The sequence below is a fragment of the Semicossyphus pulcher genome, unplaced genomic scaffold (assembly GCF_022749685.1).
Source record: "Semicossyphus pulcher isolate SPU_LCO1_2020_fin unplaced genomic scaffold, fSemPul1.0.p SCAF_9, whole genome shotgun sequence".
Classification (NCBI taxonomy): domain Eukaryota; kingdom Metazoa; phylum Chordata; class Actinopteri; order Labriformes; family Labridae; genus Semicossyphus; species Semicossyphus pulcher.
In genome coordinates this window covers 11275909-11301726 of record NW_027211770.1, presented here as the reverse complement: position 1 = coordinate 11301726, position 25818 = coordinate 11275909, and the positions used below count along the sequence as shown (strand labels likewise).

The 25818-nt window shown below is 40.2% G+C and overlaps 1 protein-coding gene across 3 annotated transcripts in view; it reads right to left on the bottom strand.

Moving 5' to 3' along the window:
• Positions 1–25818, bottom strand: part of LOC138583571 (CUB and sushi domain-containing protein 3-like) — a 231744-nt gene that overhangs the window by 166677 nt on the left and 39249 nt on the right. For all 3 annotated transcript variants that reach the window (XM_069655437.1, XM_069655438.1, XM_069655439.1), the window contains exons 3-5: positions 22730–22842; positions 12111–12305; positions 2135–2381 (exon numbers count right to left, since the gene is read on the bottom strand). In XM_069655437.1, the coding sequence (XP_069511538.1) occupies positions 2135–2381; positions 12111–12305; positions 22730–22842 (555 nt within the window). The remainder of the gene's footprint in view (positions 1–2134; positions 2382–12110; positions 12306–22729; positions 22843–25818) is intronic.

Sequence of the window (25818 nt, the reverse complement as noted above, 5' to 3'; positions counted from 1 at the left end):
GTCTCTCAGCAACACAGTGTCTGCCTCTCTCTCTCTCCCTCTGACAACTCTCAGGGACAACAAAGCTCGTAGCTCAGTGATTGATTAGAGCCTCTTCCAGCCAATTATAATTAATGCCCGGCAGGATCACATAAACCTGGCGGATACTCCCATCCACCCTGGACGCAGAAGAGATGGATAACCTTGGCCTCAAGGTGGGGGTTCAAGCCCATTTCATATTTCCTTGTTTCAGTTGGGAGTGGTTTCTACATCTTGCCCATACAGAGCTATAAAGCGAAGTGTCTGAAGGCTGCTTTTTTAACAAAACTCTGTCAAGGATTTGTGCACTTTAATTTGAATTATGCAACAGGGAATCATGCGCGCTCTCTGTGAATTGATTTTATTCAATCACAACTACGAGGCATATTTAAAACACTTTCTGAACACAACTGTCCATGAAAACTCATTTAAAAAGGTACATTTGCATGGCAGTCAGCAGGCGCTTTCTCCAAGTTTCCAAGACATGCGCTGAATTTAAAGTGATGCTGCGACAAAATATTACATGACCATGCTCAACCATACATACCAAACCTTTGTTCTTTTGCATGTACTAAGATCTCAGCAGGAAGGCCTTTCTGTTATCCCAAAAACTAAGAAGAAATCCCGAGGCAATGCGGCGCTGTCTTACCAAGTCCCAACTTCTTTAAAGAACAAACTTAGAGCTGGTGATACAGAGGCTCTGTAGACATCTTCAAATCTACACTCAAAACTTCTTTTCCTCTGTTTGAGAAAGCCCATAAGCTTGTGTTTTTGTTAGGATTGAATATACAGAAGTCTAGTCTTTACAAAGGAACAAACATTACTCAGACAGGTAGATTTATTGTTGCTGAAACAAATGCTTTCTTAAATTCTTAAGATCTTAATCCCACTGTCTAAATTGATGAGTTGCTCTTTATTAAGGAAAGTAGAGGGAGATCTCTCTTCGCATTTCTTACTATCTTTCTTATGCTTCTCGAGGGAGCTCTTCCTTATAGCTCGCCAGTAATATCAAGACCTCTAAAAATCTTGCTGTTCTGTTTGAGCAGCATTTCAATTTTTAACCTTATATCTCTAAAGTCGTTCAGTCTTGCTTCTTCCAGCTGATAAATATTGCAAAAATCAAACCAATGCTAACAACCAAACACACTGAACTTCTAGTACACACCTTAATCTTTTCCCGTTTAGACGACTGTAACTCCCTCCTCACAGGCATTACGCAGTCCTCGATAGCACGCTTCCAAATGGTCCAAAATGCAACAGCTAAGTTGTTAACAAATACTGACTGACTGTCTCATATGACTCTAGTTCTTGCCTCTCTTCACAGGCTTCCAGTAAAGAACAGAATCTATTTCTAAATTGTATTAATTACATACAAGGCCCTGCACGGCCTGGCTCTGGCGTAAATAGCAGAACAAATGAGCCCTTATTCTAGCGGCCGGCCTGTCCGATCTTCTGATCAGGGCCTTTTATTAGTTCCTCGATCACACTTCAAATCCAGAGCTGATTGTGTATTTGAAGTCGCAGCCCCTAAACTCTGAGGCAGCCTGCTCCGGAACATCAGGTCAAATCTGTGGTCAGTTTTAAACAGCTGCTAAAAGCTTCTTTAGGTTTGCGTTTGCAGAAATTTTGCCTGTCTGTCATTATGCTTGCATGTGTGCATGAATGTATGCTAGTATGCTTGTTTCACATATATGTATGTGTTGTTTTTCTGCCTGTCTGCCTGAGCAGGATTTTACTTGCACTCTCTCTTGTATGTAAAGCACTTTGTAATTGTGTGTTTTAAAAGGTGCGATACAAATAAAGTTTATTATTATTATTATGTTGTTGTTGTGGTGGTAGTGTCACTGGATTTTACCAAACTTACAAAACATTTGGCCTGGCAGCCCATATTTCACCAGTTTCACCATTAAAAGTGATTTTAGATAGTATACGTTGTCGTCCTCCAACCAATCCGTGCGTAAAAACAAAACCTGGATCCTCACTGATACGTCCTTATCTAGCACAAATCACAAACACCTTTCCTTCAACACCTTGTCAACACCACAGCACATTTACACAAACATAAACACCTGTCACGCAATGTGCACTTCACACACCTCCTCATAGCTCAACTCACCAGATGGTCGGCAGTTCGGATCCTTCTACTTCCAGATAATCCGACTTCTCCTCCATCTGAAATTCAGTGAAAACCAGGGAGATGGTGTCGCCCGGATCTGCCAGGATGGTCCACTTACATTCCCCGCTGCTGCCCAGACCCCCGGCACCTCCCCCTCCTCCGGCGCCGGTTGAGTCACCGCTGGGGAGATCGAAGCTGGAGATGAGCCCGCTGGAGCCCCTCAGGGTGCCACCGCACGTGTCCTCCGCTGTCAGTCACCAAAGAGAAAAACAGGGTGGTGAGGGTGAGGGGAGAACGGACACGTGGTCTCTAGGTTATTTCAGAGCTATTACTAACAGTTCAACACGGGTAAAACATGAGGCTTCAGGCATGAAACACCTGTACATGTCACTTGAAATAAATTCACCCTGAAAAGACCAAAGTGGAAGCTGCACGTGAGCACATTACATTATTTCTTTTCATACATCCACAGGTTGTCACGTCCAGCATCTACAGCTAACACCAGCACAATTATTAGTTTGCTAACAATATAAAATGTTAGACTGAAAGGCTGCTGTTGTTTTCATCTCAATCACAAAAATAATGAAGCTTTCAGACGAGGGACACTGGGATAAACTTATTCTGTCAGAGTTGTTCAGTTAGGTTTTTTGAGGGAGGAAATGTCCCATCTATCTTATTTGTGCTTTCTCCTCCATCTTGTCTCCTTCCTTCACCCAAGAGTCAGTAATTCATCATTGTGTCCTCTGAGCCCCCTCATGTTTCGGGAAACAAACAAATAATGATAAACAGGGCTTATAATGCTGTGAAATTGTATATTTTTCACCAATGTGGGGAGCACGGCACCTCAGCTGAATGCTAATGCACTCTGCCATAACAGTGGCTTGCTCTCTTTCACTCCCTCTTCCTCCCCCCACAACCCTTTCTAATATATCTCTATCTCTCTCAATTCCTCTCCTTCTAGCCTCTCTCTCAGATCTTTCCACTATTACTCACCTCCCTCCCCTCTATGCCTGTATCCGTTTCTTCTCCCTAAAGAATTCTAATGATGGCAGGGCTTTCACAGTTTTCACATCATTTAAGACTAATATGTGACACTCAGCTGTGCCAGCTGAAACCTTTGATGGCTCAGCGCTCCTCTCTCGACTGTCAGAGCTGCCAGCCTTGAACATTCCTGTATGCCGCATTACACGATTGGTCAAGGAACAAGGAAGAGGATGTATGAAATTCAAAAGAAGATAAAGGAAAAAAAAGGGGAGAAGATGGTAGAGCAGGAGCTGCTATTAAGCTTGATCCATGTCCTTTGACACATTAGCTGAAGCATGGCGATGGATTAAAGTCTTTATAGAAAGGGTGGAGATGGCATTGATAGTGTCTGAGACATCAATGATGTCCACACATGTGTGATTCATATCAAGGGCAGACTCTCATTTGTAAACAACACCAAGGGCAGGCGTTCATTTGTTGAATGCCGCAGCCTTGTAACAACAAAGGCACATGGAGTCATGATTTGTGCCTGGTTTAAATCATCATACACTCTCACCATGTAACACTTATCCTGAGTGACAGACCGTGTATCCCCTCATTGCATTTAAGATGGCATTTCAAAGGGTGCCCAGCAGAATCGTGGAGTAATTGGCTATAGGCTGAAATTAAACTGATATTAAATTGCTGAGAGCCTGACCAAAGGAGTCATATCACATTTTAACCTTGATGATAGACAGGAGGGCAGCGTAAAGAGTCCTCGTGGCTGTTAAGGCAAAGAGAACAAGAATGAAGTGGTGGAGAAGTGTTAGATAATGAGAGAGGGGCAAGTGCAGCAGAGGAGATGAAAAAGAGAGAAAAGTGGAAATGAAAGAGACAAGTAGAGAGGAAATCAAAAGCAACAGATACAAAACACAACTGTAGAAAGATAAGAGACTTTGTGAGAGAGATAGAGAAGAGAGAGAAAAGAAAAGGGAAACATTTAATGTCAGAGAAATGTCACGACTGTCTTCAAATTAATTAGAGTTTGCAGGTCAATCAGTCATCATACGTAATGTTGAGTCTTTATGTATTCATCATTGGATTCAACTGTTTTTCATAGTAGATTACCGTTTACTTGCAACACTTGCAGAGACCGGAAAAGCAGCCGCTTAGCTCCACCTACCCTCTCTGGCAGACCAACCACTGCTGGGTGATGGAAAACCCGTCACTAACTGGGCACCACTTGTGATTTTTTCTGCAAATGTCGCCACAGACACCCAGTCCATAATAATACTATTCATCAGTGGGCCATAGGCTCAATCACCACTGTTACTTGATTCGGCAAAAGTGACTTAACAGACATTTATTCAAATTCCAATCTTTGAGATTATATCTTTAAAACTAGTTATTACACTTTTATAGCATTCTCAAGTGATGATATTGTCCTCTCTCTCTTCTTGTATTAACCTTACACGTCTCTATTATACACAGTCAAGCAAATATTTCTGTTGTTAATCCTCTGTTGATCGTTCAGACACTGTGGCCATGACTTTTGTACTTTGTACTACACACAAATGGTTCTTCTCTGTAAGAGCTCCTCCTTCAATACATTTTATAGACTGCAACATGCCATGTTTTCTTGACAATGGAAAAAGAGAGATAAACTATTTCCCCAGTGAATCTGGTCCAAAAAATAATTGGATACTATATTGCATTGTAAAAAATAGATTTTCAACAAATACATGCAGTGTGTTATTTATGTACAGATATAACATTAATACATTTTTTTTTATCATTTGGGAAAGTCTCCGTTCTTCTAACAAAGATAATAGACTTTCTTTCAGTTCAATAACGGGGCTGCTGTGATTCTATTCTCTGACAATAAACATGATGTCCTTCAAAAGACAAGTTTCTTCTTCTTTTCTTGTTCTTTTTAACATTATTGTGCTCTTGCAGTGATCCTGCTTCATGGAATAGGAAATTAGTGAACCATCTGAGGACATTAAACATAAATCAATGAGATAATAAGTAACAACATATTATACATTAAAAAAGGCAATCATTAACATTTAAGAGATACAAAAGAATGACTGTATTGATAAAGTGGTGGTTTTAAATTACCAGTAGCATGTAGTCACTTAACCTCGGAAAGTGTGATCTTACCAGAAGTAGTTAGAGCTGAAACTGGTTAATATGTGGTCAATATTTCTACTCAATTAAAAAACTGTGACATTCATAAAATATGTCATTGTAAACAAGAAAACAGACGCATTATGTCACTCACTGACGTAAAAATGAGTATCACCCCTTGAGATTGTGAAAGAACTAGACTGGATAATGAGTAATTAAGCCTAAACACACTTACTACTAGAGCTGTTAATTAGTTATCACATAAAATACAACCAAACAATCCTATTACATAATATCACTTTGAAGTAGCAAAGGGGAAAATGAAAAAAAAAAAAAAAATGAAAGATGTTGTTCATCTCCAGCTCTGCCAACTCGAAGCCCTTCTTCAAACTCCCCTACAGTGCTGTGATGTCTTGGAAACCTGAAATCAATTGCTTTTATACTAACAGCACAAGACCGTCCACATTTTCATATTGTTCAATGCAAAAGGAATAGAACGCTCTTATCCAAGGATCTGCAGGAAATCTGCCAGGGACTAAAGGCATCATATGATGAAAGCTGATATACAAATCAATCAAATATCAACACACAGCAGTAAGACTCAGTACTGTAGATAAGAGTATATTAAGTTAGCCTTGAGGTGCCTGCAGAGAGGGAGCAGAAAGAGTAGCCTGTCATCAAGCACTGTTAATATTCTCGGTTTTGACTGGGAGGCTCTGAGGACACAGCGTCGGCACTCTGTCTGTTTTTCCTACAGTAATGTCAGTAGAATCATTTAGCAATGACAAGGCTCTCCCACAAACCATAAACAAAAGTAAAAGCCTTTTGAGTCTCTCAGATCTTTGCGGAACAGAATAGGATGCCGGAACAAAGAAAAAGTTTCTTTATGGTTGGCTATGATAACATTACTGCTCTCTGGCCATCTCTGAACATCATTCAACCCAGGGGCCGGCGTAAATAAGCCATGTGCAAATGTCAGTGCAGGTACGATGAAGGCACTGTTCTATCTACACTGAGAACAGAAGACGTGGCAGTGGTAACTGCCCTCTGTCTGGCAAGCAACTTTAAGGAGACCTTTTGGATAAAGTGTGTGTGTCATAGAGTGTGTGCTATGAATTAATCACCAATATTTCAGCACAGGGCCTCCTTCAAGGCAAGGGATAGATTTCCACAAACACATTTAATGATAATATCCTCACTTATAAGCCATTAATGTGTCCACAGTTGTAGCCAATTACAGTGCACAGGAAAATTGGGTGGATGCAGGGGAGCAATTCATTATTGTACAAAAGACTGGGTGCTTTGCTTTCTTATTTTTGAGAAGCATCCATGCACGGTACTGTAAATCATGAACTGGCAAACTGCTGTTTAAGGCTCAAAAAATGCTTCGCAGCTTGAAAATTTTAAATTGGCTTCGACTAAATAATGCCTCACAGGTTCCATGTATGCATTGTTTCATTGGGATGCATGGCAGCATTTGAGGTAGAGTCTGCCAACGAGGTTTAGTGGCATAAAAGAGCAACTGAATGCTGGGCAATGTGTTCCTCAGCAAATCATTAGAGCATGCTCGGGACTTAAAGACGGAGAAGGATCCCTCTTTTTTAAAAAACGGTGGCAGTGTACGGAAAAAAAGATGGTGGTGAGGATTAGGACTGCTTTAGCTGAGCTCATTTACATCCCCAGCATCAGCAATCTAATGCTACTTGAGGAGGGATTAAGCCTCTCTCCCCTTGACTTTGATCAGATATACAACGCTTGTCTTTCTACTTAGGAATATTCACCCCAAAGGAGAGAAGGGAAGGAACTCATGTATAATTTCCTACACTACCTCAGGTTTTTCCTTTGTAATAATCCCTGTGTTAATGCAAAGGCAGTGGCTATGTCTACAGTAAGTCCCTCATTTGCTCAGCTGCAAATCATGTTAAACATTCATAGGGTTTAGGAATAGTAAAGTGATCTGTAATGGGTGCTGAGATGCAATTTATACTGCCTATTGCATATTGCTGGGGGGCTTTTATAATAGTGACCATCCCTCTATAATATCAGAATTTCAATGAATCAAGAGAGAAGATGATTTAATGCAAAATATAGCACCAATTAAAAATACAACATGGGAAATACACCCCTGTAATCTGATTGGCCAGCACAAGTGTTCTCCATTATCCTAATGCATAACTGGCTATCTGCACTCAGATCAAACCAACTGTTTGACAAGTGAAGATGACTTTTGTTTTATTGTGTTATTTTAGGTATAAAAGTAGATAAACTGTAATTAGATAGTTCAAACTAGGAAGGTCACGATCTCAATTGTAGGTCGGATATTGATCGAAATAAAGCCACAATCTCGACCTTCTAAATAAAAGGTGGAATCGAGGATTTAGCCACGTCCGGCAGGCGTGCCAAGAGCGTCCTCTAACCTGAAGCTGCAGCCAATTAAAAGGCACCACAGCAACTGCTGATTTAGGAGACACATCAACCGAGCTCGAAACCCCTCCTGCTTCTCTGAAATCACTGGTGTGGAAATATTTTGCATTCCCTGTGAGTTATGTCAACATTGTTTACAATAACTGGCGCTGTAGGGGATAAAAAATAGTTAACCGTGTGGTATATGTTCAACTGTTAAGATACAGTTTGTTTAGACTCTTAATTGTTCAATGATGACTACAGACATGGCTGTTTTCATTTTGTTTTTGTGAGAATCAAATTGAATCATGACGTTAAAAACGAAAATCGTGACACCCCTAGTTCCTACTCATGTTTCTGCTCATATTAAGTTAGACAACTGGATTCTTGATTCTCATATGCCCTGATTTGTTTTATAGTCAGGTAAGAGGTGGAAACGATATTGGCAGATCTCTATGGGTGGATACATTTGTACCTTTGCATGGTATATACTTTCATATCCCCCAACCTTATGCAACCCATGCATAAGTCGGTGCACTGTATGTGCCACCTTAGTCAAAAGAGTCTGGAAACACCCATCGTAGCTCGGGGAGCTTTTTCCATATCACTTGTAACTGTGGAGGACAACTTAGCACTTCCTTGGACTGAAAAATCTTGCCCCGGTCAAGTCAAATTTTCATATTTGAATTCTAAATTTGAGTTATAAGGGCACTGCAAAGAGAACTGGGAGTTTACTCCAGTCACATTAGCATATGGACATGTTTTTAAGAAACAAGGGTTTTCTCTGGCCTAATTCTCTTATTTTGTTGGACAGTTGATGGCAGCAAGAATGACAGTGCATCAATAAACCATATTCTCGTGTTACCACGCTGTCCCCGTTTGCTGTCTCACTGCCTGCTTTAATGAATGTCCAGAGACAATTTAGATGGAAGGAATCGAAATAGGCTCCTGGGAGGAGCAGTAGTAACTCACAATTAGAAAAGCCATTCATTCTCCAGCTCACTGCTTTTTCTGCTTGATGTTGATTCTGTCTTTTCTTTGACGTCAGTCCTTCATCTCTTTGACTCTTCACTTGAAACATCTCTCAGTTTTTCAGCCAACTTTTAAAGCTCTAGTGTAGCATTTCATAGAGACAGTGAGGCATGACAAACATAGTTATGGTTCATTTAAATTGGAGAAAACCAGGCTTTGCAGTGGCTAAAAGACTACAGTATATGGTTACCTAAGAAATGTAATATAAGTTGTATGACTGAAGCCACTTCTAGCATCTAAGCCATAGATCTTGCTTTTCTTAAAAATAGAAACATGCATTCATGTGATGCTTGTGTGTGGGTTTATTTATACAGAGACAAGCTAAGGAAAAGACACACTGAGTTACATCACAGCAGCGACCACTTTTAACAGTGACAACACTGTCCAGCAACGTTAGATTTATCTTAATTTCAGAGTTTAGTAACAATTGTTTGGTTGTATGGCTTGATCATCCTGGTTCAAACAATTCTTTTGTATAGGAAATTGTTATTGTAGAGCTCCCTGCACCTTTCCCTTTATCTCCTCTATCCCTCTGACTTTCTGTCAGCTGTGCACACACACAACCAAACAAGGTGCACACATAAGAAGTTGGATGCAGGACGGAGAAGTGAACTGGGAGAAAGATGAAAGAGGACACAAAAGAAGGTGAGTAGTTGAGAGACTGAGGTGTTGGGAGATGATGGGGTTGAGCAGGGGATTGTGGAGCGATTTTGTGTTGCTGTGTGTTTAGTGTGAAACAATCGGAGATGAGCAGAAAGGGCAGTATCTCTGAGGAAATAAGATCAAAGGACCATCTGCCCACATACAGGAGCCGGGCCGGATTTAGACGAGAGAGAGAGTGGCTCAAGCAGTGCCCAGGCCTGAAAAGGAGTGATGTTTCTGGCCCAAGGCAACAGAGGCTAACACCATCCTGTAATAGAAGGAAGCCTCCATCTGCAGCTTTTTGTGTCCTACAAGCTTGCCATTTCTCATACATATGCTGAATCTTTTTTGTTTTTTTCTGGTTCCTTGCACTGTACAATGAGTTAGCATGGGTTAATGTCCTCAGCTGGCTTTAGGAACGCTTTGGTTGTTGCAAAGGTTGGGGGGTGAAGGGTATTTGAAAGATTTAAAGTGTGTCCTCTCTTCTGTTTTGATGCAAGTCAGCCATAATATCAGTTAAACCATAATGAAAATATCAGGCTAAAATGTACCGGTGAGTGGGCGTTCTTCAACGAGGCATCAGGTTGTTTTGGGGGGTGCTAAAGCTCGGTTTTAGCTTTGCAAAAACTGCTGTAAAGATGACATCTAACTTCACTAAAAACTATTTATTTAAACAGAAGAGTATGAGATCAATCTTACAATACCCAAAATGTCTGTGGAATAAGACATTTTTTGATGCACTCAATCTTTGTAAGGACTTTTCCTGAAGTTGGGTACGCTTTTGAAGTACACAGCAATAAGAACACAAAAGCAGACTATTCTGTGAGATTGGAAGGAAATGATCTGGATATGGGAATTGCTTTCAATCCTTCTGCTTTAGCCTAATGTTAGTTTATATGTCCCTGTGGTATACTCTATTAAGTGGTGGCTGTCTGTAGAAGTAACAAACATAAATGTCAAGGTTTTCCCGGGCTCGAAATGAGACTACAGCAGCAGCGCGATGGTTTGGAGTAAAGGGAGGCTGACACAGCAGAAGCAAAGGGAAAGGTGTTGCCTACCTGGAATATTTGCACTGCATGTTTACTTTTCAGCCTAACTGCAATAAATAAATCTCTCCACCTGTGTGGCTTTCTTGGGACAAACGAGAGCAAAGTAAGCTGTTCAATGTCTAAATGGAGGTTAGAAAAAGGTTAAAACATTTATTAAACCAAAGTTGCCTCTGTCAGTGAGTACAGACAGTACCTCATTTTGCATCCATCATGCCAAGCGATCACACTCTCGCCTCCTCTAACTCTGCAGCACTTCTCAAAAAATACTTTGACATAACTCAGGTTTCCTTCCTACAGTGCACACATAATCACAAATTGCAAGAGATCACACTCTTAGCAGCACAATTCTATTCTAAATATGTACTGTGGAGGATTATTTGCATCAGAGAAGACAGGTTTCATCTTAGCACAGCAAGGGATAAACAGCATGGTGCAAAAAGCTAGTCATTTATCCAGCAGTTGCCTGAAAGACACCATCATTATGCTTCTTCACTCTACTTCTATTACATATAGCATCTCAAGGGGTTCAAGTCCTGGGCAACAGTATTTTTTTTTAAAAGATTTGGAGTTTAAAATGAACCAAAAACCATTCCGAAGTTCTCCAAGTGTCAGAAAATAAAAAATATATTACACCTCAAGCTATGCAGACTCTTGAAAGCATCAAACATCTTAAAAGTGAACTTGGCTCTTGTTGTACACTCATAAAGCTCCCAATCATGGAGTGCTCACATTGGGTGCATTTTCATCTTACATGCCAGGACTCATCTTGGCCAGACCTCCAGAATGCTCCACCTCCTATCTTGTACAGAGGATTCATGCCAGAGAATACTTGAAAAATATGATTGATATGAATTGTTTTTCTTGTAAATATAAGTGTAATAAGGTTAACAGTCCAAACAATCTGTTCTTTTTTGGGACAGAAAATTAGGTACTTGATATTCAGCACACAGTTTTTACTGCAGTTTCACAGGTTCAAGGTCTGACTAAATAATAGGGCATTTTCACTTCATATCTTCAGATTCTAGTTGCAGAGCGGTCTGCAGAAAAATGCTGTACCCCCTATATATTTGAAATTCCTGCTGCTCCCTCTTATTGATAGTGGTTCTGGAGTTGATGCAAAGCTACAACAAACCCTGTATGGCTGATTTTCTTATTTTTAACTCGAAGAATCTAACAGACTTGGTGGGCCCTCAATTGCTTGCTTTGTAGCTCCTTTAACCTGCCATTTCTACCCATGCAGAGAGAAGAGATGGCTGTGACCTCACTTAAACAGCAACCAGCTCATCAACTAAAGTCACAGTAAAGTCCGTCTAGAGATGAAAATCTAGTAAATGAAGCACCCCTGCCTGCAGCCCTAATGTATTTCAGCTACTTGCTCTAAGGGAATAAATATTTCATTAACCTTTTGCGCCACAGAGGCTCTAATCAACCTGTTCAATATGACTTAAATCACACCTTCCCATCAGATTGCAAACACATGTAAAGATCTAATGAAGACTTTACTACATCTGTGGCAGACCAGTCACTGCCATCAAACATTCTGTCAATCATTAAAATGCAATTAACTTTAAGAAAAAGGTCAAATTAAACCATTCACCTGCTCATTTTAAATGTCTTAGGGGGATCCAAAAATATGATTAGATAACATCATTCCCATCAGTCATATTGTACTGCTGGGAGCAAAAGTTGGCAGCAGTATTCATCACGAGCAGTTAAAATGAGTTTTTAACTAATTTTCAGTAATAAAACATCCTCACCTCTGCAGATTGGCACGGGGAAGTCCCAAACTGACACAGTGGCTGCGTTAGTCACACAGGTGAGGAGTGAATGCCCGTCCAGGACGTAGCCGGTGACGCACCGGTAGCGGATCTTGTCGCCTACGTTGAACTGAGTTCCATTCAGTATGCCTTTTGGTGGAATTCCTGGGTTTCCACAAGAGCTGCTTCTCAGCTCTAGAAAATGAAAGAGAGGACAGTTTTGTTAAGAATAAATGCATTTATGTACAAATATTTAACAGACAGTGTTTCCTTAATTTTGTCTCCTGCCATGTAAAGCAAGTAGGTACATTTAATATTCATAGTTAATTACCTCAGACATTTCCATTTTCAGTTTTGTCCTAAGTAATCTTGACCTTGGTGTTAAGAGCTTGCAAATGTCAGCACAAGTTGGAATTTGATGCCTGTGCTACTCAGATGCTTATTAATGTCTGCAGAGCTGACATTAATAAGGGACGATGATAAAATGCACAGCCAAGGGAGAGCTGAAGTCCCCAATGGTGTCATACCAATCTCTTTGCATTAAGAATTCACTAAATAACATAAATCTAAAGCTGGAAGTGGCAACAGGGGACAGAGAAAGCGAGTACATTAGCACAATGCACAAGGAAAGAAACAGCAAGGTAGTGAAAAAAGGTGGCAGGAAGACATCAAAGAAAAAGCTACAGCTGCGGTGTATAATCATCTTCCTGTTGGCTCCTGAATGGCCGCTTTGCTTAATAGCAGGTGCAGACTGAGCTCAAATTATTTTCATAAATTCAAGGGTGAAAAATCCTCGTGACAAAAAAAAACATCACATCACCGAGTGCTAGAATTTCAGTTTTTGAAGAGCACCTATTATCTGAAACTGACTGCAGGGCCCGGCGATAGGCCAAAAACAGCCATTTACAGGAACACTCGGTTTCATAGGAGAGCTCAGTCAACTTACAGAGCATTTTACTGCAGATTGATAACTGTCAATGAGACATGTCCAATGACCTCTGTTGGCATGGATCTCCTTGATGTACTTATATACACACTATATATACATACTAATACTACTTACTTTCATACAAGTTCCAAAACAAATCCTAGATATAAACATAACACACAGGTTATATATTTTCCTCAAAGAGCCACACAGAGCCCTGTGTGCGAAGTCCACACAGGGCCTCGCACCTTTAAAGGGCCTCGCACAGGGTCCCCAGCAACACTTCAAAAGTAGCCCAATTCTGCAGGAAAACCGCGGACCTGGCAACCCCCTGGCTTCGCATCCTGCATTTTTGTTTGTCAATTCCATTATGCATACTCAAAAATCTAACCTAACAAATTATTTGTTTTTTTCATTTCCAATATTGTGTTGTTACGTAGTGTGTGCTTGGATGAAGGAGAAAGGGAAACACTATCGGCCGAATGAGAGCGCGACAGGTCTCGTAAACACGAGTCGGGTGCTGAGAAAAGGAAAATAATTTAAAAAATAGGAAGAATTTAATAAGTCACTGCAAGGATCGCCGGAGTGTTTGTCAACACTTCCAGAGATGTGGTGGCGGAGCAGGTCTGCAAAGCTAGCGGGCATGCATGTCAATGAGCAGGGCCTTGCACATCAAGATTTGCACAGGGCCTTGCGCCCCCCCTGCGACGGCTCTGACAAGCGACATCCTTATGCATTGGCAGAGTAAAATAACTGATGATCAATAAGGACGTACCCCTTCAGTAACTATTGAAAAATATTTTGATCTGGACTCAGATTATTACATTACACTTTTACATTTGGGTTATAAAAATGTATATTGCAAACTTACTTTTTAAAATATTCTTTAAATAAAACTTCTCTCTCATTATTACAGTAGAAACTAAGTTGTATTTGAAATTTGAACAACTTAAATCAGTCTTGAAATACCTGATACTGTATATGGGTGTAGCTTTATCAATATCAAGCTTATTACTTAGATATAAAAAAAAATTTATAGCAAATCAAAGTCGTTTTTGGCTTTTCAGTAGCTCCTCTCTTTAGGGAAATTTCACGAGTTGGAACCTCTGCTTTATTAGCCATTAACAGTGTAATATTTAACATAAGCTAAATCTGTCAGTGAAAGATCGTTTCAGAGAAAAACTTCCACTCGTAAAAGCACAGACGCAAAACTTTGTCTTAGAGTGCTTTTTAAAGACGCGCTCAGCTCAGCTTTGTGATAAAGAACAGAGCGTAGCTGAGTTTGTGAGTAATGATCAATACAACACAATTAGTTTGATCAGATCCAGAGTTTTCATGTTTATAGGAATACAAAACTTCTCAATCCTAAAGCTTGTGACTGATCATGCAGTCAAGTCAAATTATTTTTTTTGATTGTGCCATCTGTTTATGGCTAATTATTCCAACTGGCAAGCAAGTAAACTGAGAGCCATTTTTACACTTCTATAAACTGTGCTGGATGGATCTATGAATAGATGGATGGATAGACAGACGGTCACATATAAGTAGGAGAATTTTTCAAAGCCTGATCCTGAACATTCATTCATTCATACACGCGGATGTGAAGTTGTGTTTTTCTTTGTTAATTTCCGGGAATCATTTTTGAAATCCAATTATTAATCCACTTTACACTGCAGATGCTCGCATACACATCCCTAATACGTATGATCTCTAATGAATGCAATATAAATTCTCAGCCTCAACTGCCAGCTGTTTATGTTTATGAGCAGAATTAAATACCAACAGACTGGGACGGGAATAATGTGGGATGACGTCAGAGCATGTGTGATTACCATTTTAATCCATTTCACAAATGTTAAAAAAACACAGGTAAATACACCTGGAGAGTGACCATAACTAGCCTGCCACTCGAAAGCTTCAGTAATGGTATAAGACCTCCAACCACAAAAACAATATTAAAATAAAAATAAAATAGATACAAGAAACAATATTTTGCAAAATCCAACAGACGCAATAGCTTTTAGGCTAATCACCTTTCACTGAGAGATCCAACTGATCCATTCAGAGCTGAGGCTTCACATCCTCACATGTAAAACAAGTTATATTTAGACAAAAGAATCTGTCTGAAAAGCAAAATATGTATATTTGGGTTTGTTATGCATCATCCATACTTTTTTCTTAGTTTTTTTGTGAGAGAGGTTCAAACTTAGAATGTCATAATTAGTATAGTGTCAAGGAAACCGCATGCAAGGTTGAGGAGAAGAAGCCGAGTTGACATCTGACCAGGGCAGTGGGCAAAGGTGACGAGGAGCAACCGAGTCTCCTAAGAGTTACATTTAAATGCACCTCTTTTGCATTTTAAGTACGCAAACTATTGTTTATACGGACAGTTTTGTGAGGTTAACTGACAAAGTTTACCCATCATACATAATTTATGTTGTCTTGGCACATTATATATGGTAACAATACAAGCAAAAAAATGATGATGCATATGCACCTGATGATAAAGAAATAAAACCTTAAGCATTCACTATGTTGAACAATCCCTTGGTACTATCATGTAAATAGTCCAGGGTGCATTGATCTGCTGTGTCATTTGTAGTCTCTATAATCGAATTCAGCTATGTACTGCAGGCTGCACCAAATGTATGCATGGTTTCATGAAACAGCATGATCTCTAGCAACTATGCAGCAACTATGTCTCCATGGGAGTTACTGAGAGCCTGTGAAATTTAAATTTATTTGTTTGAAATACCAAATTTATGGAGTTCAACAAAGTGTGACTCTGCACATCAAAGGCAATCTAAATATCTAAAACTCGACACAAAAACCCTTTGCAGCTATGATGAAGAGAACATTGAATTAAAATTCAGCCCACTGCTGTGCAGAAAACATAAAAACCAAACATGACAGAAAACCAACTGGCCGGGGACTGGTGCTGTGTGCAACCAGATGTTTTCAGAATATGTTTTACAAAGTCATTCCAAACACAGACAACTCAAACTGGACATTAACCATTCAAGGACTGTTATGGTAACTGGAATATACCAAAGGCAAACTGTGCTTTAGCTTTTTAACACTCACCAGCCAATTAAATAAAACTTGATCAGCAAGAGCTTGGCAGCTGAACCGGACCGCCAAGCTTTCCTGGATGACTTATCAGTAAAGGACTGTGCCAATGACGTTGGAAGGAAAACTGGGTTAGGTGCATGAGTGTGCATCACATACTTTACATGTCGGGTATGAGCTTGCCAAAGTATGTAGGTTGATCTAAAACTCTCAGGGGTAAATTCCCCAAAGGACTGTGTGACTTTTGCAGCCACGACACCTGGACAAATTAAACCAAAGAAACTGTGCAAGTCTCAAAGCACCCGAACAGGGTTAAATACTCCCTGAACTGCACAATAAGACTCCGGTGCTCCAAAGTTATTTGAATTTAAATTAGTTAATATGCAATCTTCAGAGAGTCGCTGATAACTGAATCCCCTTTTTAATGGGTGTAAAGCCCTTACACTACTGCTGTGTAATTGGCACAAAACCATCATTTATACTTGCCACATGGATAATCGCAATCACACACACGTAAAGGGAAATTTGCACTCAGCTGCAAAACTTCATGTTCGTGTTTGCACAGTAACACCATTAGCGCAAACGTCTTTTGTGAATCTGACCTGGGGACAGGGCAGATGGCGGCTGCAAATTATGCACAATTCATGGTGCTGTCGGCAGCCGCAATGCTTTCTTTGTGAATTCACACCACAGGATGTTAGTAGTTGACGTAGCAATATATTTTGATTGGCAAAAAAATGTCGGCGCCTAATGGCCTATTTTAAGTTAACTGCGCAATCTGCAGCTATTTACTGATGAAGAAACTCACACCTAAATTACTTAGCTTTGGAATGGAGGGAACAAATTAAGACAGCACAGAGATGGTAAGCACATCTTGTCTCCTGTCCAATATTAAGTTATTTTCCACCATTGAAAATATCAAATTTAAAAACCCATATTTTTAGCGTTGTCTGATGTTCCCCATTTGTGATAACTACAATGAACTAAAATGCCATTTACAGCATTTTATTCTCTTGTTGGCTACATGTGTTAGTAAGGCTTTCCCCGTGTATCATGTGTTTTATAGTGTTACATTATTTTTGTATTTATTGTTCCTTCAATCATGTTTACCTGTTGTTTTTAAATGTGCTATATTTAAGTATCAGAAATGATACAATGTGTCTGGCTCGAGAGGATGGCCTGAAAAAGATTGGTAAACAGAAGCGAACAGAAATACTTAAAAGAAGATGTTTGATGTTTTGGTTATAGTGGTGGACAGCGCTTATAACATACTGCATCTAAAAAGGCGATGGGCCGGGTGATGCTTGAAAAGAGCAAGTTCATACAATTTTTTGTGTGACCAAGTTGGAAAGCAAACGTGATTATAGCTGTTTGAAATGGCCACACTTGAGGGCAGGGTGAAAAGCTAGACTTTATCCTTTAAATATGGGAATAATAGCACACATTTTCAGACAGCTTCTCCTGGAAGGCATTCACAGTGTTGCACTTGGTTTTACACACTTAAAAGTGCTAAAAATAGTTGTGTAAAGAATCGGGGAAAAAAGAGCGCTAGAGGGAGAAGTTCAAACGCTGGCTCCTTTCTTACTTCAGCACAACTGGTAAATCAATGCATGAAGTTGGTGTGAATGTCCGTTGCTGAAAGTTAAGAGAAATTCTCAGATGCAGCCTCCCCAGTTCTCATATTAGACTTGTGGGGGGGAGGAAGTTTTAAAAGCTGCTTCACTGTCCAACAACAAATAGTATACAGGCACCTTCACATGTCAGTATCAACATATCAATTAATTCTTAAAGCGGTCATTTGCCTGTATAGAATTGTCTACATTAATAATAGCATGCATAAGCGCTCCCCTCTTCAAAGGAATATCTAAACCTTCCAAATTGCCATATAATGAGACTTTTCCAGTATGAGTGGAGGTGGACTGTTCACAACCATGTTTGTCACTGTCTCCAATAGCACAGGGAACCAAAGAGAAATATTATGATAAATATGAGAGCCTGAAATTGAAAACCCAGCGGTACACAAAGTGTACACAAGTGAGCACTTATTTACCATGATAACAGCCTTTTCCCTGCAGTGCAGCCTGGAAAGACTTTTCACTGTGTGTTAAAGCAAAATAAAAACTATTGCTACCTTTTTCTTAGTGAATGTCTGCAACAGTAAAACATTCTTTCTTTGAAGTCCTTCCATACCTCATTCACGATTTATTCCTTGTATCTCTTAAACCTTCTTTTAAACCTTTCTTTTAAGACATGCTGCTATTCACACCTGTCTCGACTAAGCTGATGTGACTGAGTAAAAATGTAATCCCAGAATTTTGTGGGCCGCTGAGAGCCACAAATCAAAAACCAAAAGCAGCCTATGAACTCTGAGTTCTAATTTCAGCTGCCAGATGTCGCTGGGACATTGGGCAGATTGAACTCATCCAAATAAAAATGTGATGAATTATAAATTATCTTACTCTATGACATCACACTTTTCAAGAAATACAACTGTCTTTAATAATTTCGCATGGTTTTCCTCTGCAAGGGAAAAATGTATTTAAGGCTTATTCTTTAAAAAAAAATGTACCCATTATAACACTAATTGTACACCGGGTTGTACACATTATTTTAGTAAATGCTCATGTTCACGGTGTAAAGTGTCCAATCCATCAATACACTAGTTACTTAACATCCAAACTGCCTTACTTTAGCCATCAGACATTCCGTGCTGTATGAAATACTTCCTGGCAGCTTTCCATGAAAGGACTATATAGAGAAACAAAGACACACTCTCACATCTAAGTGTTTTGACAAACCTACCCCAGGTCGCTAATTAAAAGTAATAGATGCATTCCCGCTGTAATTATACCAACACTGACTCATTGGCCTTCGGTGTATGGTAAGTCATAAGTAATGCCTGAGACAGACGTGGTTCTTGAATTAATTCAAAGGATATGTTGCAGATATTTGAAGCAGTTGGTTTGAATAAGGCCCTCTTTGTATAATAAATGAAAATCTGTGTGTCAGTTGCAGCAACAGTAGCTGCATATCTGAAAGTGAAACTTTAAAGATGAAGCAATTTGAATAATAGCCTGCACTTAACACTGAGAATGATTTTTACTTTTATGAGGGTTTCAATAACCCCCTACAGAAATCAACTGAGTTAGATGCAGTATTAGCCCTGAGCTAACAAGAGTTGCTGTCTGGAGGACCCTAAATAAACAGTTGATATAACTGAAGCTTTGGAAAACAGCTGCTCCTGAACAAGAGCTGCTGCTAGGGCAATACCAAGTGCAAACCTGTACAAACTTAATTTCCATGTGGGAAAATGGATGCAGACAATGCTAATATAATGCAAATTTAATCTTGAGAGGCATCACCCGATCGGCAAAACGAAGCCTTGATAAAAGCAGTGGGTATAGCACTTAGCATCATGATACACAACATTTGATGCCAGAAAACAACCTAACAAACATCATTAATATGAAGCCACAGCATGCTTTTAAGATCTCTTTGACCATTCTGTGTTTCCACCAAAGGGCAGCAATATATAAACTATAATCTATACAACGTACAATTAAGTGAAAAAAGCACAGTAATGGGATTCTGTCTTCATAACAAACACCCCTCTACAATATTTAAATCAAGTTGCATTCACAGAATGGGCAGCGAGACTGGCTGGCATTATCCCTCATCACAGTGCTAAAGAGTGAGTTATATGAACTAGTAAATGAGGTAGTTGGGTGCAAGATTTCTCTGGGGCTGGGCTATTTATTTCGCCTGTATATCTAATGACTCTGTAACCCTTTGAAGAAGATGGAAGTTTGACGGAGTGGCAGTGCTTGCAAGCGCACAAGCAGCACACTTTCCCCCCAGGAGCCGCCTGTGGACTGCCTGTCTGGCTTTCTAGCTGCCTGCTTGAGTGGCTGCTTAGCTGATTTTTCATGCAAGCGGGGAGAAGAGTATTGATTGAACCTATGTTGGATCACAGGGCGAAGCTGATAAACAACACTATGCACATACACACTTTTCCAACTCGGTGGACATTCTGCATGCAAAGGGACAAATGAAAAGATTTAGGGAGAAAAGATGAAATTTTGTTTTACAGGTCAGCTGTCTTTCAAAGACGTTTTCCAAAAAAAGGGCAAGTTGAAATGGCATCGAGGAAGGTTTTAGATAGACAGGGCAATGTTTTTGTTGCAAATACGCAACCTTCAGCAAAGGGCAAGCAGATAGAATTACTCCTCGCTCGGTACATGGACCGTGCCCGGATGCAGACTATCTCTATCCTTTGGAAACCTACAAGCAACAGTGGCCATTGTTTGGCTGTGTTGTAGAAAAGCCCCCATATCTGCACCCCTTATTAAATGCAGCATTGACCCTTCCAAGTGTTAAGGTTGCAGGATCACGCAGGCGGAGAGGTGATAGTATAGGAAAGAAGGCACTAATCCGTAACAATATTCACATAAAGTTGGGAGCTGGTTTGCATGCCAACATACTTGACAAAAGATTGACAGGCCGTAGAGAAATTAGATTCCATCTGGCCGTGTCCTTCGCCGTGTCCTTCGTATGCATGCAGATTCAAATCCACTTAATTGCAGTCATGATTCAATCATCTCTGAGAGCCTACAAGCATCACACATTTTGAGCCATGAGAATGAGCAGCACATACATATTCATGTGTTCGTGTAGCTCACCATATCAGCATAACAAGGAAGAAAGGTATACAGCAGAGACAGGGAGCTACTATGGTTTGCAAATGCATACATTATGGATGAGTACATCCAGTTTTTTTGTTTTTTTATGTGTCAGTCATAATGTAATCACACTAAAGACATATCTACAAATTAATGCTGAATCTGTAAGGGAGTTTTAGTGAAGGACAGCATTGTGATTTCCTTTTGAAGTATTATTGACCTGTCACGTTAGAGCGAGCTTCGGTCGTATGCTGGTAAACAGTCCAGGTGGAGAGCAAATAGAGGCAGAATACAGTATATTGGCCAAAATGCAATCCTCAAACCCACCGGCTATTTTCTGACAACCATTTAGTTCAGTTTAAGTCTTTATTAGATATCAGAATATAAGTAGACAGCCTGCTGAAACTCAACATTCACATCCCAATATGATTGGGAGAAGATTGACCTTTCAAAATAGGATGTTTAATTCACACTGTATGGCTGTATTGCATATGTTGCTAATGTGCTTTTAAAAAATGTATACCTCCATCATATCAAGAATATCTGGGGAGACACAGATGAGTGAGAAAAACCATACTACATAAAAAAAGATGTTAAAATATTCATGCTGTGTGCTGTGTACCATCTTATAAAAACCAGGTTATTAAAGTATGAATGATAGTCATGAGAACTCAGCTGTACATGTTGTGCTCTAAGTAGTACCACACCATAGCTTTAAACCATACACACCCACATTTTAAAAGTGACAATGAAACACAACTGATGGCAGATACATTACGCTGATATCATATCCTCTATTGTTCTTTTTGGAGTATATCATCTAATATTACTCTTCAGTTTTCAGTAGTGGGAAATATCTGAGCATCTCGTGTGACAAAATGTGACCAACAACAAAATCAGCATGAAATTGTGTATAAGTTTATGAAAGCAAATGATGGAGGCAGAAGAACAACATCTTATTCAACCACACCACCAACCAGAGGCACAGAGAGGGATGGAGGTAGGAGCGGGAGAAATGAAGCCGGAGATAGAGAGAGGGATCACATATGGGCAGATGGAGAGGGGAGAGGTCCTGGACTGGCTGGGTCTGGGGCAGGTGGGGAGATGAGGAGGGGGTAAAGGCCATTGTAGAAGGGAGGAGGAGTGAATCTAGTGGATGGGGTCAGCCTGGGCAGATGAAAGGAGGAGAATTGAACAGAAAGTAAAGAAAAAACCAAAAGATACTGGGAGTGGATGGGGAGCAGGGGCCAAAGAAGCACAGGCGCAGGAGGGAGAAGGGAAAGTGAGAAGAGGAGACAGATAGGATTGGACGTGGGATGATGGAAAAAGGAAGAAGGAAATGAATGTTTAAGACAAAACCCATGAAAAAACATAATGACCAAATGGAGAACGAAAGAAGCAGAGATGGATGAGCGATGGAGTTCGCATGAAGGAGCAGAGGGGAAAAGAGCAAGCTGAGCGAGATGGTCACAGAAGGATAGTTCATATTTAGACAGCTCCCCGCTGCACCCGGCTCGGCTTCAGCACAGATAACTCGGTTCATCCATTAGTTCAACTAATTCCCATCGCCATCTGCCATGCAATTTCAGACGCACCTCTGGAGTCGCAGAAAAGGTTCAGGACTTTGGGGGGAGGGATGTTGATTTGGAAAATATGAGATTAATTTGCTTAATTGAGGTACCTAATGTTACCATAACTCAACAGCAGAAGTCCAGCAGGAAATCAGGTGGAGAAAGTGTGATCACACGCTCCTCTCTTAAGAATAAATAGTGCATATTTCCCCATGGATGATGGATTTTTGTGCTAAATCAAGACCCCGTTTATGAAGAGCTGCCCTTATCATAGTCCCTCCACCTTCAATTTCACATTTCTTTCATTTTTCATTTAACCAGCCATTTGTAAAGACAGTAAAAGACAAAGAGCAGAAAATTATGCTTTCTTACCTTCATAAGCTGCCTTAAATCCATGAGCGCTTACTGCGAAGTCACTAGTAAGCCTCAGTGAAAAAATGGAGCCAGAACTGGTAACAGGCGGCGGGATGGTAAATCCTGTTAACCTGCAGATAAGAGAAAGAGACCCCAGTCATGTATCATGTCATGGAAATTAATCACATTTATACACTAATATCAATTTAAAACTGTATTTTCTCATGTAGTTTGACCCTGAATGAGTATTTCCCAGCGTTCTCAGGCTATGACATAAGTTTAGGTTCAATCAACCGTAAGCAAAGGAGACCATCGTTCTCTTTTAGTGACATTTAGCACATTCAGGCTTTTTTTCCTCAAATTGTAATGACTGCAAACAGGCAACACTGTAGGGACGTAGTGAGGCAGAAACCAAAACACTACCTGGGTCTGTTAAACATTAACTACCTGGGGTTAATTAAACAGCTGTCATTTTTGTATTTAAATGAGCTAGGCCACCAGGTGAAGTGGCTGTCCGTATATTTATGAGTTCCTGTTGAGAGATGTGAGCACTTAAACGCAATGACGCACAAAAACTGTACACCACAGTAACTATCACTAAAAATAATGACTGTTCCAAGCCCTCAAACCTCACACCACTGCTGAGCTTTTCGCGCTGCAGCATTTTGTGCCTAATAAAATGGAAATGCTTTGAGAATTGTGATGCAATTTGTCGACCAATAATATACTGAGTAATATACAATCAAAACCCCAGTGAGAACCTTCCCTATTGTTGGATAGTGTTTGAGGGCTGGCAGCTGCATTGTAACAGACTGCTTCATTACTGCATTTCAAATTAGGTGCGGATCCAAACAAATCCATTTACTTTCACGACGTCGTAAACAAGATGTGTTGCTGACCATTCCTCAGAGGCAGTTGCTGATGTTCTATCGACCTTTCGCTGCTGTAAGCCAGGCTGTGCTGCATGAACACAACTTGTGCATGAAACAAAATGTCTCCTTCTCTATTTTCAGCCTGATTTCAGTTATTTTCCATGTCTAGTTTTAGGACCGTTTGTGTGACTACACCTCTACGTGACAATAACCCAGGTGAATAATGTCTATAGAGGGCCAACTGAGTAAAAACAGAAACTCCTCCTTTGACAGCAAAGAAGAGGGTGCTGTATTTACAGCTTCAATAGAGTTTCCAATTACAGCACTGTGAACTGTGCCGGTCCTTGCAGTAAATAATTACCCTTTGTTTCAGGTACTGCACAGCATGCCAAGGTACTGCTAAAAGTCAATTGCCACATGATGCAGTATTGAATACATTTATGAGGAAATAGAACTTGACCTTGTTCGAAACTTAACCACAAATAGGAGCATCGTACTGAATTTGAATGTGATCAGGTTGAATTAAAAGTAGATGGTTGATGGTGCATTGAATAAAGCATTTGTCCACACAGACAGCGTTTCAGCTGCAGTGCTGCTGCCAACCCTGTCTCTTTAAATTGAGTCTGCCTTTGACAAAGGCCATAAATAATCAACTGTTTCATTTAGTTTTAATATATTTTTTGAACATGAACATGAACAGAGTTGTACAAAAATAGTAACTTGCTTATTATAGGTTTTTGGATATATCTAGGCAAACTTTAGGGCAGTGGTTTGGAGCCATTGGTTGGTTTGTCGGGACTCTTCAGAAAAAAGTAACCAAAGCAGTCTCTGTTAAGCTCCTTTGCTTCTTTGTCATGAATGTAAAAATAGCAGCAGGTCTGTGTCTGTTCGACAGAGGGCAGAGCAGAGAAGCCAGTGCATGGGATGAACTGTCCGCTTCTGCTGCATCCAAACAATATCTGGCACCTTCTCACAGGTTTGTGCTGAGGTTTGGTTGTACCTCTGGTACCTTTGGTTCTACCTTTTCTGTCTGTTTCATCGCTTTGTACCCACCAACACCGCTCCCTCTCTTCACTCACTGTCTATGTCACTCAAACACCGCTGCTCTAGGTTGGTCGTTTTGCAGCCAAGGGTTGAGCATGATTGTAGATCAGTATTTGTTTTTAAAAGCTTCTGTACTTTTGATACTATAAAATACACAATTACTTGTGATTGTGTTGTTTTAAACACATGGTAATGAAAATGTTGACAATCAGAAAGAGAAATACTTTATTAATCCTCAGGGGAAATTTGGGCGTTACAATTGCTCTATAGAGAAAAATATGGCATAATAAAAGTAAGTGAAATGTGAAATATGTGCATTATATATACAATAAAATAAGAGATAAATGCAAACCTACCATAACTAATTTTCAAGTCAATGCCATTACATTTTCAGACTCCACACCCTACTAAGAATTATGTAGAAACAAAGAAATATAAGTCAATGACAAAATTACTGTGGCTAAAAAGCAACAATATATACAGTAATAAAAAAATCAAAGTATTAAGGAGCTCTCTCACACTCTTGGCATTTTCTATCTCTGGTGTATTAGAAACGTGCGCTGGAAACATTGCTTCGGTCAGAATTCACATTAAGATGTCACCAGTGGACGTACATCTGTTTGGTCTGGACTTCAGTTCTGCGCTTCTGTTCACAAAAGTCACATTTAAAAGACAAGTGTGTAACCTTGACCTTTCTTTCCAGTCCCACTGTTTGCTGCTGTGGCGTAACAACCCAGCCCTCAAGCTTTCTCTCAGTGCCGTCCCTACAGGAGTTCAGATGATGGAGGGGGCATTGGTTCGCTTTCAATGCGGGAGCTGTATATTTTCAAATGAATCACAGTTTGGTGTCAAGCTGGGAGGTCTTTAAAATTAGCCCAACTGACCATAAATATAGGGAGGGGGATCCATGGGGGAACTAATTACTGGCTGGGCATAACGGAAAAGAACCGAACCTGCCGGCACAGGGTCGATGGCCCCCACCAGGAGTGCAATGCAGTTACACAATGACACTAAAAAGCCTCGACCTGTAATGGTTACTTATAAAGTGGGACAAATAGGGGCCCTGGTTTATCTCAGTTGGTAGAGCAGATGCATCATGTACAGAGGCTACAGTCCTCGGCGCACTGATCGCAGGCTCAACTCCCAGTCTGCTGATCATTTGGTGCATGTCATCCTCCACTCTCCCCGTAT